The sequence below is a fragment of the Furipterus horrens genome, unplaced genomic scaffold (genome assembly GCF_987537825.1).
Source record: "Furipterus horrens unplaced genomic scaffold, mFurHor1.1.pri manual_scaffold_12, whole genome shotgun sequence".
Classification (NCBI taxonomy): domain Eukaryota; kingdom Metazoa; phylum Chordata; class Mammalia; order Chiroptera; family Furipteridae; genus Furipterus; species Furipterus horrens.
This window is the reverse complement of record NW_028327182.1, coordinates 69,659,846-69,681,617: the sequence shown is the minus strand read 5'-3', so window position 1 is coordinate 69,681,617 and position 21,772 is coordinate 69,659,846. Positions and strand designations below refer to the sequence as shown.

At 44.8% G+C, this 21,772-nt stretch overlaps 1 protein-coding gene across 2 annotated transcripts in view; it reads left to right on the top strand.

The window, feature by feature from the left end:
- CARS2 (cysteinyl-tRNA synthetase 2, mitochondrial) overlaps positions 1 to 21,702 on the top strand; it is a 51,126-nt gene extending 29,424 nt beyond the window's left edge. The window contains exons 9-16 of one of the 2 annotated variants that reach the window (XM_090258717.1): positions 3,594 to 3,661; positions 15,069 to 15,135; positions 16,515 to 16,653; positions 17,488 to 17,611; positions 18,363 to 18,461; positions 19,354 to 19,457; positions 20,818 to 21,024; positions 21,502 to 21,702. In XM_090258717.1, coding sequence (XP_090114843.1) covers positions 3,594 to 3,661; positions 15,069 to 15,135; positions 16,515 to 16,653; positions 17,488 to 17,611; positions 18,363 to 18,461; positions 19,354 to 19,457; positions 20,818 to 21,024; positions 21,502 to 21,547 — 854 coding nt within the window. In that variant the 3' untranslated portion in view covers positions 21,548 to 21,702. The remainder of the gene's footprint in view (positions 1 to 3,593; positions 3,662 to 15,068; positions 15,136 to 16,514; positions 16,654 to 17,487; positions 17,612 to 18,362; positions 18,462 to 19,353; positions 19,458 to 20,817; positions 21,025 to 21,501) is intronic. The other variant, XM_090258718.1, reaches the window with a different exon arrangement.
- Positions 21,703 to 21,772: the final 70 nt, after the last annotated feature.

Genomic DNA, 21,772 nt, shown 5'->3' with positions numbered 1-21,772 from the left:
TGTTCTCAGAAGTAGATTGTGAAACAAGTGGCATCTTTGAGCATAGCGATTTTGGAATTTCCTTTGATGTACGGGAATAGTCATATCTCCAAATTTTGACAAAGGTCATGGGGCAATGACGAACTTGTTTTATTACATTTTTAGAATGGACAGCTAAGGTATTTGAGGTGAAGAAAGATAAAGAGTGTTTGGTAGCTGTAGGGTTGGGAGATGCAGATAATCAACATCTGAAACACAGTGCATTATCAAATACTATTTCTTTAAGTCCTTGAATTAAGGAAATTAGGTTTTTCCAGTGAAGTAATGTGAAATGCAAAGACGTTCCAGTTTTGTAATATGCAGTAGGCTGCTTCAAGTGGGGAGTAAGGGCTCACTTGGGTTTTCTGCATGGCAGTAAAATGATAAGGTTGCTTGCCCCAGAGTGCACTTCCCGCAGTGTATCCTTGACTCTTGAGTCCTCCTGGGAGTCATTCCCACCCTCACCGTGTGCCCTCAGGGTGCCCCAGGAACAAGCATCTCTGTTCTCTTCAATGACTGTCCAGTAGTCTGGAAAGAAACAAAGCTGGCCGAAATGCTCTTTGTGGCACTGTTACTTAGTACTCCACTTCATTTCCCTGGATAGAACTCAGCAGTAGCCAAAATACATTTTATTTCTGCCAACAATGTGCCTTGCTGAGCAGACTCCCTAAATAGGACAAAGCTGATGATCCCGGTTTGGTTTTTTACTTCCACCATATTTACTGTCTGGGAAGTTAGAGCTTGATCCCTCTGCAGACACTTCATCAGTTAATGCTCTTGATGAATTGCAGTTAGCTGTGAACACCGTAGATGCAGGGTGTCCTTCAGTGAGTTGTGGATCTAGGGACTGAAAAGGTGGCTCAACAGTACTAACACTTACACTTAATAATGAAATGTTTGGTAATTGACACCCCCAGTTCCCATGCCCCCCCACACACAGCAGGGTGCTTTAAACTGAAAATAAACTAAAATCGCATTCCACTTTGATCAGCCCATCGCACCCGCAACTGCGAGATAACCAAATGGCCAACTAAGCTCAAAAATTCCATTTCTTCTCTCCCCCTATTAAAGAAACCCCTTCTCCCCTAGAAAGGCGGAGTCCTAGCCACCCACAGCAGGGCTCCCTCCCCACTTGCTAAGCTCAGAGTCCTAGCCGCCTGCAGCAGGGCTCCCTCCCTGCTTGCTAAGCTCAGACCGCCCATGGCAGGGCTCCCTGACCCCACTTGCTGATTCTATTCTTACAGTCATAAAATAGCAGGTCTTGTTTATCTTTAATATAGGAATGGGAAGGGAATTTTGTTGCTGTGTTTTGCTGTGACTTTTACCATCTGTTAAAGCATTTAACACTTAATATAAGTTTCAAGTATACAATTCTATCGTGCGTGATCTATATATTGCATTGTGTTCTCATCACCCAAAGTCCAGTCTCTGTCACCATATATTTGACCCCCTTTACCCTCTTCATTCTCCTCCTCCCCCCTCCCCCCGGTAAACACCACACTGTTGTTGTCTGTGTCTATGAGATTGTTTGTTTATTTTCTGTTATATATCCCACATATGAGGAAATCACATGGTTCTTGTCCTTTTCCATCACTTAGTTCACTTAGCATGGTACTCCCAGGACCCATCCGTGTTATTGCAAATGGCAATATTTTATCCTTTTTATGGGTGAGTAGTATTTCATTGTATATATGTACCACATCTTTATCTGATCATCCATTGAAGGACACAGATTTCCATGTTTCCATGTCTTGGCCACCATGAACATAGGGGTTACACATGCAGTGAACATAAAGGTACACATGTCTTTACATTAATACTTTTTTTCTGAAGTAAATGGATGGGAGATAGAGTTAACTAGTCAGATGTGTCATTTTCCAGATATTGTCAGCTTTTAAAAATTTTAATTGTGCTTGATGTATATGATAAGTTATATAGTATTATATAGATTTCTTTTTGAAAGCCACATTTTAACCACTTCTCAGAAAAATTGGTCTTGAAGCCAATTTTTGTGTTTAAAATTGTGTCAGAAAAAGCTGAAGAATCTTGTTAGGAAAAGAGAGGCCCTCCTTTTGACGTGAATCTTGTAAAAATACTGCCCAGGAAGAATTCCAGGCTTGTAATGAGAAGTTCCTAACATGGGTTTGGTTTTCCTCTGGTCTTTCACATACATGGGGGTGAAATATATCAAGGTTAAAAATCTGTGAAATCCATTAGCAACAGAAAATCTAATTGATCATGTAAGCCCTATTCTGCAATTCTGAACATCTATAAAAAAAACTTTTATTGCCCAGTTCCTGGTTTGTAAAACAAGAGATTTGTTATTTCTTAAGGTGTTGAGTCAGTTAAATCATTGTTTCTAAGTTAGAGGAAAGGGGAAATATGAATTGTTCCTGTGAGTATCATGGTTCATCTGTTCTTGTCTGAGTTCGGAGTCAGCAGTGGTCCCTGTTCATCACCCACTGTGGACGTGGTGGTACTGTAACAGAACCCCTGGGCTGCTCCGATTGAAACAGAACCCATGAGCTGTTTAGTTAGGGGCCCGATTGCCTGACGCCAGAATTATAACTCTCAATACCAGAGTTTAGTGAAAAGAAAAAGAACTGTTTATTTAACAGACATATATATTTAGATTATTTGCGATTTCTGCCCTAGGTCTTATGTTCTTTAAAACACCCACAAACGCATAGTTCTGCCTCCCCCTACCAAACCAAGCTAGTTTTAGAAAAGTTAGAGATACCGTTTCCCTACTTCCTAGACATAGTTCAGCTTTACCGGTAGCTGCCAATCATTCAATTCTGACTGGGGAGGTCTTTCTGTGCTGTGGTGCCCTCCAGCTCTTAATGCAGTACTGCGGGGATTCTCAGCCCCCTTGTAAACTGCCTTCTTCCTGAAAACCACGTGGATCTCCTCTCCTCAAAACTGTATGGCGAGAGCCCTTCTTAAAGCAGCCTGGAGGCCTCCCTTAAAGCAGTCTGGAGACACACACACACACACACCGCCTAAAAATGTCTGCAGCTGCTTTTAAATCCCTGACTATGTCCTCTGACACAGTGGGTATAGCCACCAGTTCTGACCATTCACAGAACCCTAAGCAGGCTCTGTAGGCTCTTTCTGTACCATCCCACGATCCAAGACCCCTCCCATTTTCCTGGGCCTTGGAAATTTCAAAGCGGATCTTTGTGCAACAAAGTTTCCAGCCACTAGCCCCAGGCATGCAAAGGCATCCTGAAAGCTGCTTCCTTTTCCCTATCTCCCAGCCGCAAACTCTGGGGTTTGTTTTTGGACTCCCCTGTTTCTGTAACAGTACCTGAAACTTAGAGCAGGTGCTGCTGTTGGTTCTGTCTTCCTGGAGGCTTGACTGTCCGTGAAGGTTTGGGGGAAATCTTATATCCGCACATACGGGGTATTTGCATATCGTTTCCTTCACGTTCCTGAGGCAGCTGCAGTCCATGTTCTGTAGCTTGGGCATGTATTGGAGAAGTGCCCACTTCACCTTCTTTCTCTACAGGTGGGATGGAGGAGTCCCTCTCTTCTCACCCAAATAAGAATGAATGACTTTGTTTTTGTTTCAGGACATTTGCATGTGAAAGGCAAAGAAGAAAAAATGTCCAAATCACTGAAAAACTACATTACTATTAAGGTAACGTGCTTTCCGTAAGTGTCTGTGTTGCCCCCAACTCGCTGACCCTGTGTTACAGGCTGATGCGCAGCGTGAGACCCCACACCTCTGATTCCCTGTTTCCCTGGCTCCCCTTTCCCCATGACCCTAACAGGCTTTGCCACTTCTGAGTTTAAATTACTCTTTTTTTTTTTGGTCTTAAAAGCACACCAGGGTATTTCTCTGTTTCCTGTCCTCTCTTCTCATGTGTCCCTCCACCATTTTCTGTCAGCTTTTTTGGTGGACTACTGCCTTTCTTTTTTGGCATCCCAGGATTCACACCTTCTTCCTCCCTTTTCCATTCATAACAATCTTTTGAATTACATTTGCAGGATTCCTCCCCGTCGCCACCCCTTTTCTGCCCTGTCCCACCACCTCCTTCCTGCTATCTAGTATAGCTTAAGATTTGTTTGTTTGGTTTGTTTGTTTGATTTTTGCTGCTTGCTGGCTTCTTAACCTACCCGAAAAGTGTTATTGTGCTGTGGAAATGCAGACTGAAATGTGAATTTCCATGGGAATGGAAAACAAGCTCACTAATAGAACACTGAAAAACAGTTTGATCTTCTTTGTCTTTGGGTTGATAATGCCAAATTAAATTGACAAGGATAGTAATCAGACCTTCATCACCTGAATACCCAACCACTAAAGCTATTCCAACCAGATTTAGATAGAATAAACCAAAAGGGGAGTGCTCCTCACAAATAATTTCATAAATGGAAATGTCTAATATTATCTTATACAAACTTCCAAACATATAGAAAAGTTAAAAGAAATGTTTATATATTCACCACGTAAATTCAAGAGTTATTATTTTTTTCCATTTTGCTGCTTTTTCTATATCTCAGTGCTGACTGTATTTAAGTATGTGTATATGTGTGTGTACATATACACACAGACATTTCATTACTGTTGTTGAACCATTAGAAAATACATTCAGACGTCATGAATTCTCTTCTGCGTGAAACTCCTAAAAATAAGGATGCTTTCCTATGTAAACCAAACACGTAAAAAGTTAGCAATAATTTCTTAACATCATCAATTATCTAACCCATATTTTGATTTCTCCTGCTTTATTTTTTAACCAGGATCCAATCAAGGTTTACTTGTTGCATGTGAATGTTGTGTCTTCTTAGGCTTTAAAATAAACTTTTAATAGTTGTAAAAAACACGTAACATAAAATTTACTTTATTAACCATTTTTATGTGTGTAGTTCAATGGTGATAATTATGTTCACGTTGTTGTGTAACAGATCTCCAGGACTTTTTCATCTTGCAAAACTGAAATCTGCACCCGTTGAACATGTCCCTATTTCCGCCTCCCCTGCCCCTGCAACCACCATTCTGCTTTGTTTCCATGAATATGACTGCTCTAGGTATCTCATGTAAGTGGGATCATATAGTATTTGACATTTTGTGACTGGCCTATTTCACTTAGCATAATGTCCTCAAGGTTCATCTGTGTTGTGGAGTGTAACAGGATTTCCTTACTTTTTAAGGCCAAATAATATTCCACTGTTCTGTTAGGCTCCTACTCTACAGCTATCTCTCTCCTTTTATTTTCCCTATGGCGCTGACTTTTTGAAGAAACCAGGCCATTTTTGTTGAACACCCCACATTGTGCATTTGTTTCTTTCTTTGTGGTATTGTTTAACTTGTTCTTCTATCCGATATTTCCTATAGCTGGAAGTGAGGTCTCAAGGCTGATTCAATTCAGGTTAAACCTGCTTGGCGAAAACACTTCCTCGACTTCATACTGCATTCCCCTGGGGCCACAGTGTCAGATTGCCAGACTGTGATGTCACATTTGACTGCTTGGCTAGGGAACGGCCACAACATCTCTCTGCTGTAGAGACATGTTATTTTCTTCTCATGAATATTAAGAACCTGCAAGGTAACATGTCATGTCTGTATCCTGTCCCCAACAAACTTCTGTCCTGCAGTTTTAGCATCTTTTGGTGGGCTTCACTTTTGTGCGCATTTCATTGATTCTTGCAAAGTTGTACTTGTTTCATTCTTTTACTCCTTTTACATTTACTAGTTATTCTACTCTTCTTTAAGGAAGTGGTTTTTGTCTGTCTGTCTCTGTTTCTTTTCGGTATCACTATTGAGTTAAGGATTTGTCTTTGTGCTTTATCAACTCAGTCTTTATCCTTTATGTGCTGCAATTGTCCCACATTTGGCTAGGGGGACTCCTGCATCCCAGGGCATGTCTTGCCTGCGTCCTTGATTTCGGTCCTGTTCACCTTTTGCATCCTGCCCAGACCTGCCATTTCTCCTTGGGGTCTTTGTGAGGAAATGGAATTTGAACCAAGGTCTGTGCACTCAGTATGTTTATTACTACTTAGTGACACTGTTTCTAGGCCTCTTCAGGGGACAGAGCTAAGGGAGGAAAAACACCTGTATCCATGAAGTAAATAATTTGAGTTCATTTTGAAATATCCAGATAAAATTTAATATTACAGAGCCTTTTTGTTTCAGCTTTTCTTCCCTTTTTTACTGACAGGTCTTATTTCCTTACAATAACATCATTTTTATACTTTATCCTAAAATGGACACAAAATAAGTTTAAAAAATATAATACCAGTATTCCTGTTAATAGTAAAACCTTAAATGAAGTCAAGATTTCTTTGTAATTCTTTTTAAAATAGTTTTATTGAGACATAAGTCATATACCAGAGAAATCACCTTTTTAAATTGTATGGTTCAGTGGTTCTTAGTATATTCACAGAGTGGTACAACCTTTACACCTATCTCATTAAAGAATATTTTCATTACCCCAGAAAGAAACTCCACACCCTAACAGTCAGTTCTCATTCCCTGTCTCCCCGCAAGCCCCTGGCGCCCACAGTGTGCTTTCAGTTCTTCACATCTGCCTATTCTGGGCTTGCAATTCTCTTTACTTTCAGGCTGTATCCCTCAGATGTTACAGGGTCAGAATGTACATGTGCAGTCAGAGTTTAATTATTTTCTCTGACTGGTGTCCCCCTTGCCACACAGCAGGCCCATTTTTTGAGTTTGTTTGTTTCCACTTGGATGGTATCTTCCTCTCTTTTGACTCTCCGTATTTTTCAGATTATGTCAGTCAGGGTTCTGTAGTCAGTTTTATGAAGAGAAGCTTAAGATGTTGATCCTTCCTTGCATCCTTTGTATCCACCTCTATAGTAACTGTTATATTTGTTCTTCATTTATCACTTCACTGTTTCCTTTTACAAAAATACACCACCTGTATAAGAATCTTCTCCTACACTGATGCAGTATATGATATATCCCATAATGAATGCACCTGTCCCCTCCCCCTCAACGATGTAAGTAATGTTTTAATCTGATTGTAGAAGTAATGTATTTCATTGCAGAGGGTTTGAAAAGTACAGACAAGACAAAGAAGCACACAGTAGGAAATTCAGAAGTACAAATATGGGGAAGCACGTTTCCTTCCCAGCCACATTCCCTGCTACCCAATTCTTCTCTCCTACAGCAGCTGTTAAACAGTTTCGTAGCAGTCACAGTGTGTCTTTAGAAGCATATTCCTTATTTTTTCCTTTCCACACAAGTGGGAGCAGTATTTGCACTTGCTTTAGTCACCTCGTGAGTCTTTTGGATTAGTCAGTTTTCTTCCCGATGGAGTTAATTCTTTTGAATGGCTGAGTCATCCATTGTATGAATACACCTTAATTTTAACAATAGCCTATTGATGGTCACTTAAATTATATCAAATTTTCTACTAGGGTGTGTGCATTTAAAATTTTCATAGATATTACAAAACATGCATTACTTTTCATGACCACTTAGTGGTCCATGGGGCTGCTATCCCGGGACTGAGTTATTTCCCTGTGTTTGGACTTTGTAGGGGACCTGCATTCTCAGGTGTACCATACTGAGAGGAGTACTCATTCACACACCCAGTGATTAGTGACACAGGAGAACCGCACATCAGAGGATGTGTGCACATGCAGCATGCTCTGGATACAGCCTCTGGTAATTTAGCAGTAACTGTCATCTGCCTGCCCACTAGTGGTGTATGAAAGTATCCCTTTCCCTCGTTCACTTCAAACTTCAGAGAATCCTAATCAGGTTAACATGTTCTTTGTCACTTTGGTGGAAAACGAGAACTAGATTTAAAATTTTCATTTCTTAGTTTATTATGGTGTATTTGCTGTGCATACTTATTGGCTGTTTTTATATTGTATTTTTGGCCAGTTTGCAACTTCTCCTTGCCTGTATTCCCTAGGGGATATTAAGTTGTTGCCCTACATGTTAAAAAATAGCTGTTCCCTGGTTTCTAGCACAAGAAACTTTTCCTGCCAGTCCTCATTATTTTGGAGGCTACTGATAGGTTTTTATAACACAGACACATGTCATTTTATTGTACTTTGTTTCATTGGGCTTCACAGATGTCGCTTTGCTTTTTTTTTTTTTTTTTTTTTAACAAATTGAAGGCAAGATCCTCCACCAGCCAAAAGATTATTACTCACTTTATTTTAGTACTCACTTTATTGCTGTGGTCTGGAACTGAACCCACAATATTTCAGAGCTATGCCTGTAATCTGCATGAAAACTCTTAATTCTTTAGTTAACAGAGGCTGCATTTAGTGTGGAAAGAGCTTAACCTTTAGAGTTCAGATAAGGGCTCAAAACCAGCCTTTTAAAAATAGTAGGTTATCATTTGGGACAAGTTTCTTAACCTCCCAAAGCCTTAGTTGTTAGTTTAAAATGAGAGGACAACTCCTGTTTCCTTGTGCTCCTGGGCAGGTGAAATTATGTCAAGTGCCCGGTACCCGTGGGCCCAGACCAGGAGGGGCAGCCACTCCTTCCCCCCAGCCCCACCCTTTCCCCAGTGGTGGTGGCGCTGGGGTAGATCTAACCCACATTGTAGGTAATGCATCCCTGCTTCCTGCTAGCATGAGCCCCCTTCCCTGGTGAGCTCATGGAACCTCAGAGAGCTTTTTACTGTTACTGCTTCATGGTTGAGCTCCCAGGAGCTCACTTACCTCCCTGAGAGACTTGCAGCACAAATTTTCACAGGCATCACCACATTTCACCTCAGGACACCCTGCTCAGGTTGTATGATGGAACCAGAGTAGTGCAGAAACAGTGATATCAGAGCATAGGGCAGGAGCACATTCAAACATTCATGCCCGTGAAAACCGGCAATGTGGAGGAGACCTTGTCACATTATGACACTTGAGTATTCAGAGCAGCATGGAAGAAGTTCACATGCTTTTCTCTTTTCCTGTTATTTTTTTCCTGACTTTTTGGAGTTATAATTAACAAATAAAATTATATATATTTACAGTGTACAATGTGATTTGATATGTGTATAATGAAATATTTACCACAATCAAGTTAACACATCCATCAACTCATGGACTTACTTTGTGTGTGTGGTGAGAATGCTTAAGACCTGCTCTTTGAGCCAATTTTAAGTATACAGTACAGTATTATTAATACTCATAATGAACTTTGTACCCTTGGATCAGCATTCCTCATCTCTCCCTGCCCCCAGCCCTTTTTAACCATCTTTCCTTTCACTCTTTGTTTCTGTAAGTTCTATTTTCTTTAGATGCCGCACATAAGTGGGTCATACAGTATTTGTTTTTGTCCATGTTGTTACACTGGCAAGATTTTCTTCTTTTTTATGGCTGAGTCATATTCCATTATGTATAAATACCACATTTTCTTTATACATTCTCCATTGGAGGACATTTAGGTTGTTTCCATGTCTTGACTATCATGAATAATACAGCAATGAACATGGGGCGCAAATATCTCTTTGAGATACTGGTTTTGTTTCCTTCATATATATATACCCAGAAGTGGAATTGCTGAATTTTATGGTAGATCCAAATTTCAATTTTTTGAGGAACCGCCATACTGTTCTCTATAATAGCTGTACAAATGTACATTCCTATCAATAGTGCACAAGGGTTCTCTTTTCTCCACATCCTCCTCAACACTTGTTATTTCTTGTGTCTTTGATGATAGCCATTCTAACAGGCATGAGGTGGAATCTCATTGTGGTTTTGATTTGCATTTCTTTGATGACTAGTGATATTACACATCTTTTCATGTACCTGTTGGCCATTGTATGTCTTTGGGAAAATGTCTATTCAGGTCCTTTGCCCATATTTTTAATTGAATTATTTGTTTCTTTGTTTTTGCTATTGAGTTATTTGAAAACTTCATATAGTTTAGATATTAACTGCTTATCAGATATATGATTTGCAGATATTTCCTACCATTCTGTAGGTTGCCTTTTTGTTGATTATTTCCTTTTCTCTGTAGGAGCTTTTTAGTTTGATGTAGTCATACTTTCTTTGTACATTATTATTATTAGCAAATAGTCCATAGAAAATGAATGCTATAATAAAGATTAGATTTCACATTTCTTTTTAAACTACTTTAATTTCATGAGAGCACCCCCAAAGTGCTCTAATGTTGCAGGGTTTGGAAAACTATTTACTTAGATTTGTGAATACACATTAAGATTAATCTGAATGAGTCCACATTCTAAATGAGAGGAAAAATCCTTTAAAGCCATCCCCCCCGCCAAAAAATAAATAAATAAAATAAAGCCATCTGAAATCCTTTTTGGAGTGAAGTAGAAACTAGCTATTCAGAAAATATAGCATAAAGAAGAGAGATTTCTTTTATAAAAACCAAAGAACTTCATCAGACATAAAGTACCTATAATAGAGTTTTTAAATTTTTTAACTAAATATGAGTAGAACTTTAACATGGGAGGGAAAGGTATCAGAGTCAAAGAAAGCACAAACATGCGGAGAACTGATAAGTGGTCAGGTCAGCTCGAGGATACGCGTGAGGAATTCTGCCAGCAGTCACGTGAGGGAAAATGCACAGCTTCTGCTTTGGTTGAAAACAACTCCATAACCATACATACCAAACATCTGACAATTTATAAAATGCAAAACAAACAGCAACAGCAATTTAAGAAAAAAAAACAACAAGGAATCCTCACCTGAATTAGCTCTCCTGATACATTGTCAGAAACAGGAAAGCAGCTTGTAACAAGCCATAAAGCAGTGGTCTATGCCCCTCTTAACTGCTGTTTTGCTTTTCAAAGTTTGTGGTCAACTGTAGCTTGAAAATGTTAAGTGGAAAATTCCAGAAATAATTCCTAAGTTTTAAATTGTGCATTGTTTTGAGTAGCATGATGAAATCTTGCCCTGTGCCACTCCATCCCACTTGGGACTAGAATTATCCCTTTGTCCACATCTCCACGCTGTACGCGGTTCCTGCCCATTAGTTACTTAGTAGCCGTCTATTATCAGATCTACTGTCACAGTATGGCAGAGCTTGTGTTCAGGTAACCCTTCTTTTACTAAATAATGCCACATTCACATAGTTTTATTCCAGCATATTGTATAATTGCTATACTTTATTATTAGTTACAGTGTTTAATCTCTTACTGTGCCTAACTTGTAAATTACACTTCATTATAGGCATGTATGTAAAGAAAAAAAAGATGAAATATATATGGTTTGGTACTATTCGTGGTTTCAGGCATCCACTGGGAGTCTTGAACTGTATCCCCTGCAGATCAGGGGGGACTGCTGTAATTGAAAAACAAGGGGAAAAAGTGAGAGACGGTGGCCAAAAAGGCCCTCTGCATGCCAATGAGCAGTCATCCACGTGCTCCTCTCTGCTCTCTAGGCAGCAACCAGATCAGCACCCATAGGCTGCACGTTTACTGGGGTCCCTGGGAGTAGAGCCTTACCTGGAAACTGAGGAAAGTCAGTTACTGCTGTAAGAGACAGCCCTGTGCAAGTAACTGTTCAGAGAAGCACTGTTCAAATGAGCTGGAACTGAAAAGTCCTCAGAAGTACCACAGTGGGGAAATAGCCTAGCAGATAAGACATAAGAAGATTTATTATGGAAAAAAGCACAGGATCTGGAGCTGGACTGTGGCCTCTGACATTTAGTGGTTTGGTTTTCAGTTCTCAAAGGCTCTTTTTTTTGTTACCATAATAGGATAGCTAATGATTAATTTTATTACAACTTAACATTTTGTAAATGATAAAGTCTTTTATATTGAATAGCAATGTTACTTATCTGGTCTTACTGTTTGTTGTGTATTACCTACCTTACATTTAAAGTGGCATGTTTTCACCAGATCCTTGGAGATTCAAACATGAAATGACATGAAATGAGAAAAGTAAGACATGTGACTGCGTGGATGGATTAAATTAATACAGAAAAAACATGGTGTAAAGTGGATGTATACCATGTTTTTGTTAGCTGGCTAGTTTTAGGAAACTAAGGGGACCAAGAAGTAATACTTTTTTGTTGTTGTTACAATTTGGGAAGGAACACAAAGGAGACAGACAAATGGAAATTGAAGAACCAGCTTTATTACTGATAAGATCAGATCGATGGAGCCTCTTCACTTTTTTTCCCTGGAGATCCCTTTGGTGGCCTGTTGAAGTCTGTGGACGGTCTTAGAATTTAATGTTTTTAAATACATAAAATTAAATATATAGGGCTATAGGAGGTGTTGATTATATTGAAAGGAATATATGTACTTCTTCACTTCAGTGAATTATTTAACAAAATCTAGCAGCAGGTCTGATCATCTCATATAAGTAATGGGCACAGGATACCTTGAGGTAATGCAGCAGCAGGAATGGGAGGTGAAGACTGTGACTGCTGGGGGTGACAGAACCTACTATGGCTTATTGCTTACTGATCATTGGAGGAAATGTCATACTTGGAAACAAATATATAGCCATTTTCTCATCTAAAGTTATACAGCTCTGTCCTCCTGAATTCTGTCTATGGGCTCTAGGAGGTCTGAGGACATCTGATTGAGAACCCCTAGAATATTAGCTGAGCAGCTTCCTAAATAACAGCCCCCCTGAATAAGAATGATCCCCCCTCTGCCTCAGGTGCAGCCAAACAAGGGGGAGCAGTCAATGCAATTGCAGGACCTATGATGGCGGTGGGAGTCCCCAGCCAAACCAGAACCCACCTCCATCCCTCTGAAAGGATCAGACATGGGAGTCTGAGCAAGCAGTCCTTTCCTCCTTCCCAGGGAGGACTGAGTGAGGCCACCCACTCCCGCAGGTGGGGACCTGCACACTTGTGTCTCTGATGTGGGTTGCATCAGCGCCCAGGTGTCATGTTATTGCCACATCAGCCCGGTGATCTGAGGGGTTGGGCCCAGAGTGAGGGGCTTGATGTGGCCAGCCCTCATTACACTCATGGCTTTCACACCTGCAGGTCTCATTATCTTCCAAAGAGGCAAGGCAAGTCCAGGAGGACAGTGGAGAAGCATCTGGGATAAGCCTCCAGTTCTGTCTTCTGAGGTGTAGGAAGGAGATGAGCCCAGTGAGGGTCTGATGAGCTCAGAAGGACCCAACTAGAGAGATGGGCCTTTCTGGGCCTCAGAGCGTAGGATGTTTGAGTGTGAAGGCTCTTGGAGGAGCATTTTGCTTATAACTATCCTCTCTCCCTCACCATGTGTACCTTACAAAGAACTGGGATCAGAGAGGATAAAGGACCCCAGCCTGGTGTTCCCCAAGTCACAGCAGCACCCTGGAACTTACACAGTAGAGGGTGTGGGGAGAGGGTCAGCTCTGCAGGGCAGGTGGCAGCCAACCTGAGCCCCTACCATGGACAGAAGGCTAATTGCTGTCAGATGTGGTCCTTGCTCTGGTCAGAGTTCCATGCAAATTGCTTATTAGGGTGGTAATTTATCAAAATCTAATTGACAGACAGCTTTCTGTGAGACACTGGGGGATCCATTCCTTGCCATGATGGTGTTTTATGTGCCGGGCTGGAGTCGAGCCTGTAGTTCAGTTTGGCCTCACAGCAGCCCTGGCATCATGTCAGGAACCAGCAGGACAGAGGCCGAGTTGTCCGGAAAGTCAGTGAAGTCTGTCAAACTGGATTGTGCAGGAGCAGGAGACTGGCCTTTGGACCAATGGCAGTTAGTGAGCACAGGTCTCTGGCTGCTGGTCAAGTGTTGCTGGAGACTTGTTTCCAGCAGGTGAGACTTTCTGTCTAAACCTGCTAGGTGTGCCCAGGTGTCCCCTTAGTGTAAATCCCTGCACCAGAGCCAGCACGTAGTCAGAGCAGGTGCTCCCAGTCTGGTTTGTTTCTAAACAGCACCCTTAAACCCCCACGGAGGAGCCACCTGACCTGACTTGGCACAGGGTCCTGGCCAGTTGTCTTCTCCCAGCTGTCACATGCTGGGTCACTATTGCTGAGGGGAGGCCAGAGACATTGCACAAGTAGGGCAGAAGGGCTGAGAATGTCTCCTTTTACTCGCTGAGTCTCCTTGACGAAGGAGCAGGCTGGTTCTGGTTTTTACTCCAACTCCCTGTTGTCAGGCAGTCCTGTCCCAGCCCATTTTTCCTTCGTGCCCAGCACTGGTCAGCTGGTGGCACACTGTGGGCCCTGTGTCCTCAGATCAAGGCTGGGTAGCCCTGTGACTGAGCGAGACACTGGCAGGGCTGAGCAGAGCCCCAGTGCCTTTCCTGGGGCCACACTGGCATCTGTCGTAAGGCGTGGCCCTGTCCCCCAACCTTACCTCACCCTGTGTATTATCCCTTTGAAATCATGCAGAACTTGCCACTGACCACCAGAGAGGTTTTGTTGAAGATTGTGCTGCCTTAATGATTTCTGCTAAGTTTTCCCACATTATCCTTTCTGATAGGAAACTTTCACTTCTTTGTGTAGACATTGTGGAAATAACATATAGGACGATATCAATTGCATTTTCGTTTAATTTTGTTTAATCAGAGGTGGGATGGTTTATTCTTCAAGAAACACGAACGTGGGGTCTGCCTTAAGCTCAGTGCCTCAGAGAACCACGTCACCGGAGAGAATGAACTGGGCCCCCTGCCCCTCAGTCCAACCCTGAGCACTGACATTGCTTGTTCTGATGTTACCACAGTCAAGCTTCGGGACAGTCTCCTGCTCCTGGGATCCCGTCCCTCTCACACATAGCCAGGAGCTGTGTGTGTCTCTTCCTCCTCGTGCCCCTTCTTGTGGGCAGAACTCCGCAGTTCCCAGGTTGTTTGGTTGTGTCCCCATCCTCTCATGCAATGGTGAGAAAACCATGTCATGGTCAAGAGCTCCCAAGGCCAACAACAGAGCCGAGTCCCGTTGCACCGGTCTGGAGCACGGACTCCAGGCAAACGGGCCGCTTCTCTCGTCCTTTCCCACAGACACTGCACTGAGTGTGACAATCCAGCAGGAAAATTGCAGGAAAAGGTGCTAAGAGTCTGGAAACAAAACAAAGCTTTTCATAAACATTCCTGATTTTTTGATATGTGAGGTAGCTCACATAATTGTAGCAAATAATATAATCGAGTGATACAAATGTTAAATGAAAGCACTATACATCTCTCCTGTTTTTTTCTCTCAGGACTTTCTGAAGACGTTCTCCCCGGATGTCTTTCGGTTTTTCTGCATGCGGAGCAGCTATAGGTCAGGTGAGCTGAACAGTGAGGCCTTCTGGGGTGAGGGCCTCAGCCTCTGCTTGTGTACAACTGGGGAGAGTCTGTTCTGATAGTGTGTGGGGAATTGCAAACACTAGCTAAGTAATAAGCAGTCTGGTTAGCATGGTTGCTTTTATCCCTTAAGGTTTGGTTCTGAAAGTTAGCCTGAAGATGCACTATTAAGCATAATATCAGGACTTGGCCAGAAGATTCCAGAAGCTTACGGAGCCATGGGTTTTCTAATCAGTCCTCTCAGTCCACTCCCCCACCTCTCCTTCTCTGTGGGGTCTGGACAAGTCTGAATCCCACAGTGCCCTCCACTTCCTGCTTCATGAAAAGTTGAACTGGCCATCCTCACACAGGGACTGAACCAGGATCCCTCAAAATGGGATCCCACCCAGAGTGGGCAGTCACTGCTGTGCTGCGATACTGAGTGCTGCTCTGGGGAGGGTTGTCTAGTGCTGTGTCCCTAGGGCCAGAGGTCTCCACCCTGGAAGGTGAGGTCTGGGGACATGCACTGCCCTGTCTGACTTGACCACTATCATAGCAATATTGCCTCTGGTTTTTATGTCTGGCACTGCAGGAGAAGCAGGTTCCCTTTGGGGACAAGTGGGCTCCTCAGCTTGTGCACGGGGCACAACCATGTGACCAGGAAGGCAGAGATTAGGGTGGTGCAGCCACAAGCCAAGAACATCTGAGCCACCAGAAGCTGCAAGAGACAAGGAAGGACCCTCCATTTAATTGTAGTCTCTTTTACCTCCAGAACTGAAAGAGGATGAATTACTGATGTGAGCCCCCTGATTTGTGGTACTGAGTGAGGCACGATAGCCCCAGGACACTGACCCCCACCACTTGGGGAGTAGCTAACACACTTCCACCACTCTGTCTGTGCCCTTCGTGTGGAAGCCTAGACGCAACTGTCCAGTGGCTCAGCGGCTGGCCCAGGTGGAGTGAGTGTTCTTAAATCTGTCACCATGTACTCCAACATGCTGAATTTGAGGTCTAATCCTCTCTCCCTCTCCTGAAATACTGAGCCCAAAGCCCTCATGGCACCAGGTGGTCTTTGAGCTGCTTCAGGCACCCAAATGGATTTCTCCCACTTTGCAGTCAGCTGACTGTCTGTCCATCTGTTAGAGGGATTGGGAGAGGTTTTCCTTGTTCTGAGGTGGTGAGACACCTGAGTCAGGTCCCACAGATGGCCTGTGCGGGACAGGCCTCAAGGAGGCACAATATAGGAAGCTGCTGTGTGTCCTTTCCTCCCTGTTGGGTTTCTGGTGTAATGTGAGGACAGCCTGGCTAGGAAACTCTGGGTCTGCTGGGTGTGGGCGCGCTCAGCGGGCACCCCCAGGTAACCACTTCCCCCCCTTCCTCAGCCATCAACTACAGCGACAGCACCATGCTGGAAGCAAAGCACCTCCTCCTGGCTATAGCTGCATTTGTCCAGGATGCTCGGGCCTACATGAAGGGGCAACTGGCTTGTGCCCCCATCTGGGAAGACGTGCTGTGGGAAAGGTAAGTGCCATCCTGGGATTTGCCCAGAGAGCCCTGGGTGCCCGACATGGAGCTTCCTAGAGGGAAATGAGGCTTTTGGAGACTAAGGACACTTGAGAGCGCTGGTGCAGAAGCTCCCTCTGGCTCTGGTTCCGCTTGGTGAGAAATGAGGAGGCCCTGCCTGTGGGGTGGCTGTGAAAGTTGTAAATAACATGTTTGCCTAGATGAGTTTTCCCGCTGGTGTTTATTAGTGTGTAATGGACAGAGGCTCTTGTCACTGCGAGGGTGCCAGGCTGGAGGGAAGCGAGGGCTCCAGGGACTTTGCCTCCGCCATTCAATGTTCTGGCCCAAATGTGGACACCTCATGGCCAGAACTGTTCCCAGGGCCACCCAACTGCAAGATTGCCCAGACCCCAATCCTTCCCCATGTCCAGAAAGAGGGGAATCCAAAGGAAGTGGGGCCAAGACCAGTCAAGATGGGCATCAGAGAGTTAGATGTGGAAACAAAGCCTTGGAGAGGTTGGTTACATGTGGTGGGTGTGCAGATGCGAATGTGCAGAGTGACAAAGGAAGGCTGAGGGACATGACGGTGCCGCAGGACACGGCCTGAAGTACAAGAGGGGAGGAGGGAGGCCAAGGGCCCCTGAGTTTCTCGTGGGCTGGGAAGGTGAGGAGAAGGGGACGTTCACCATGGAGACTGCTCACGATGGGTCTGAGGGTGGAGGAAGGGAGAAGACGGGCTGCAGCCACGGGGCAGGAGAGGAACGCAAGCGTGCTGTGCCTAAGGGGAGACTCCCTGCCCCTGGTGGGCTCAGGAGTGAGGGACACATATTTGTTTCCCCTCATCTTTCCAAGGCTCAGCCACACCAAGGCTGCTGTGAAGGCTGCCTTGGCAGACGACTTTGACACACCCGGGGCGGTGGATGCCATCATGGGTCTCATTCACCAAGGGAACAGACAGCTGAAGGTGGTCACTAAGGTAACTCCAAGAACAGGGCCACAAACGAGGGGTTTTGTTTGTTTGGTTTTTCCTCATAAGGAACAGATGCCACCTTCCCATCTCCCACAACTGATAGCTTCCAGGCCTCTCCTAATTAACCTCCCTTAAGTACTTGAAGCTGCTTCACCCCCAATGTGGCCTGCCCTGTTGGCACTGCAAGAGAGACAGCCACTTCCCTGACCCCAGAGAAGTAGCTACAGGTGTATGTGGGGCACAGGGACGTCCCAGAACACTGAGAGTCAGCATTACACGTTTGCTGATATAGGAACCTTTAACCCTCCTGTTTGCTCAGAGTAACCTGAGTTTATTGCTGCAACGTGAAATAGGGGAGGATACCCTGTGTTGGGAGCCTGACTCAGTGCCCACCCAGCCTTGCCCCTCTTTGGGCCTTGGTGCCAATCCCATTCATGAGGCTGTGCCCTTGTGACCCAGTGACCTCCCAAAGGCCCCATCTCCTAATACATTCATGCTAGGGGTTAGGTTTCAATGTCTGAATTTGGGGGGACACAGCATTCAGACCATAACACATGCCCATATTCCAGGTCAGTGAACTCTGGTGCGGGATTGTTACTGCCCCGTGGTTATTTGATTTGCCAGTGAGTGTCTCCTGCCAGGACTCACACCCTTACAGAGGTGTGACAGGCAGAAGTGACCTGTGAGGTCACTCCATGTTCTGTTACACGGAGTGTCCCCCGCTGTTAAAGAGCCTTCTTTGGGTAATCTGTCACAGGATCCCAGTGGTCCTAGGAGTCCTGCTGTGTTCGGCTCCATCGTCTCCTACGTTGAGCAGTTTTTTGAGACTGTTGGAATTTCTCTGGCAGAACAACAGGTACACCTTTCTCTTTTCATTCCTCAGCTGTGGGATATTTACAAGCTAATACAATAAGAACTGTTCCCCCTCCCCTTTTTAGTGGATAATTAAATCGCAAATTTATTTATATGCTCAAAATACATTCCGTTCCTTAAAAGGTTACCACCCAGAGCTGACATCTTATTAACTGAAATTGCAGCAGTTCTGAGCAGAACCAGCAGCCCATCTTAGCTCTGCAGAGCGGTGTGTGTCGCCACTTCTGTCCACACTCGTTTGGGGGTGTTGGTGTTTTTTATTTAGAAAGAATCTCAAAATGTACAGACATATGTACAGTAAGAGGACATTTTTCCTGAAAGTAAGCTGCCAGCCAAGCCCCGCAGTGTGTCCCCTACAAACAGAGATCAGTCCAGTCCCTATCCTTGGGCTCCCCCATTCTCCCCATGAGCCCTTTGTGGCAGAACTCGCCATGCTTTCAGCTGTTGGGTCTCACCTGGTACTTTCTCTGCCCCAAGCCAGGCCATTTCTCCTTAGTAGAGAAAGGAGTCAGAAGGCAGGACCTGAGTGCTGGATGTACTCACTGCCCAGGCCACAGCTGCTCCCAGCCCTTGGTGGGCAGAGCTGGGAGATGCGTATGTGCACAGTGTGCACACAGTATCCAAGTTCATTTCTGTATCACTGGCTCTACATTGACTGAAACCCAGGGCTTACCACCAACACTTTTAATTCCAGTCCCCCAACAAAGGGTTCATTCTGCTTTCCCCCCTTTTTATTTGTAACTCCCTCTCCTATAGTGAGAAACCTGCTTTCCAGTATCCTAAACATATTTCCTTCGATATTACTCTCCCTCCTCACTCACTGAAGCTCTGACTCTCCCGTTGCTCCCTGCCTGGGCAACCTTTTTACCCCTCAGGCTGTCCCCCTCAGCAGGCTGCCCTCTGCATGGATGCTCATGAGGCTCCAACAGGCCCACCTTGCTCTGCCACACCTAACAACTTTAGGACTTTTGAAGATGGGGTAAGGGCTAAAATAGCCATTTTAGAAAACATGGCATGTGAGCAGGTTGTTAATGTGGAAAGATCTGGCTGCACAGACGTTGGAATCAGCCCCTCTTCCCAGATTCCTTCACAGCACTGCCAGGGTCCTCCCTGCCATTGGACTGTGGCACAGAACAGCTGCTTAATGCTTTGAAGGGGGGCTGCCATGTTAACTCCCCTGCCTGGCATTTGGGGGAGCCTGCCACTTGGGGTCCTGGCTGGAGGCGGGAGTCATGGAGGTCTGTCTCCTAGCTGCCTCCATGCTATGACAGGGAGTGTCTCCTGTGAGCTGGTGCACATCTCTTACGACCTTTAAGTGCAGTGAGTTTCTGACCTAAACACAAGTTGCAGTGACTTTGTGATAATTTCCAAGTTTGTTTTACTGATAGACGTTGATTACTTGGTAGATTTAATGTCCTTTCTTAGGCTGTCCAGGGATTGTCAGCCAGTTCGTACAAGTGACTAGTCTGAGGTGACACAAGTTTTTGCAGTATGTATTAATTTTCACATGAGACTCTCCCCTGGCCCTTGTCATAAATAGCTCGTGCACTTCCCTTACCCTGAGGGTTGACACTGGGGCCTACTTTGGATTCACATTTTTACAACATGAATTATTCTTATCAGGCTTCTCAGAGAAATGGCCTATTCTTGGCTTGGGACAGAGCAATAATTGAAGACCTTATGAGGTTTAAGAAGTTTGACCCAAAGGAAAATGTGGGTTTCTTCTTTCACACATACAAACACAAACAGCCACTAGGATTGTTCTCCATCACGAAGAAACCGTATAGGGGAGAGGACTTCTGGCAACCAGCTGTGCACTGAGACTGTTGGTCTCCAACTATCCAGTGAAAACATTGTGTGTGTCATGTGGTGTATCTACATTGTTTTAAATATTTGGTTAGAGTGAATAGATTGGGTTTCATTGGCCAATAAGGCTTAAGAGTTCTAGACTCTGCCTAATGAACTAGATGATAATGAAACATCTTTAGATGCTAGCATATCTGTGGAACACCTGCTCCTGGCTTGTTAGTGTGAGTCCAGGATTGGAGGGAGGAAATCCAGCTCTAGGCCTCGCCCAAGATGACTCTGAGGCCTGCAGTGGGAGCCCTGAGCTCTGCCTGGGTGATAGACATTCAGGAGAAAGCAAGACTTGCCAATGGCCCAGAACTTCACGGCCTCTCTTCCCAGCCCAGTGAGAACAGCCAGCCGAGAGTTCCCCACAGCACCCTGGGGAGGACGCGTGCTGGATGGGCTGAGCCCAGAATTCACTGGCCTGTCAGGTATGGTCGTCTGGGCTGCTGCCAGGATCTTGCTGGTTATGCCATTCCACCTGGGTGAAGTTTGTTTCAGGGGACAGCAGCTCAGCCACTCTGCACAGCGTGGTGGAGGAGCTGGTTCGATTCCGGCTCAAGGTCCGGCAGTTCGCCCTGGCCACAGGAGAGGCTAACAGGGAGGCCCGGCAGCAGCAGTTCCTGGAGAGGCAACCCCTGCTGGAGGCATGCGACACCCTGCGCCAGGACCTTGCTGCCCATGGCATCAGTATTAAGGTGAGCCACTGCCACCAAGGACTAGTGACAACAGGCCTGAGATGACTACCCTGAGGTGCTGTGTAAACCAGCTGCCATCACGCAAACACGGAAAGGTCAAAGCTCATCCCCTGTGCTGATGCTGCTTGTGAGCACAGAAACCCACCCTGTGATGAATGTGAGGAGGTAGTCAGAGCCAGGAGGGACACTGAGGCCCGGGGACATGTGCGCTCGAGGACTCGGGTGGACACAGGAGCAGACCTGCGTTCTTGCTCAGTCCCCGTTCCTGCCCCAAGTGGCTCTTCCCCAGCTCGCCAGGGGGAGGCAGTACATGACTGTTTCTAAGCATCCGGCTGCTTCCTTTAGTGTGGCCCAAACCAGTGGAAGCATCAGGACACAGGCAGTGCCCCGTCACTCTGAGCCCTGACCATCTTGCCCATTTACTCCTTGAGCCAAGTGAGCCTGCTCAGCTGGGACCTTCTTCCTCCCCCTTTGCAGGACAGGAGCAGCACATCCACCTGGGAACTACTGGGTCAGAGGTTAGAAGACCACAAACCTAGGAGCTAAGGATACATGAAGTGGGAACCACAGGCTCACGATGTGGTCTGTACTTGCTTGTCACTATAGAAGCTTTACATTAAAGTTTTCCACTGTGGCTGTTTAGTCAACATTAAAATAAATCAAACTGATACCATCTCATTGGTGTGTCAGTAACTATGGCTAAAAATGGATTTCTTTTTTAATTTTTTAAAATTTATTTTTAGGGAGA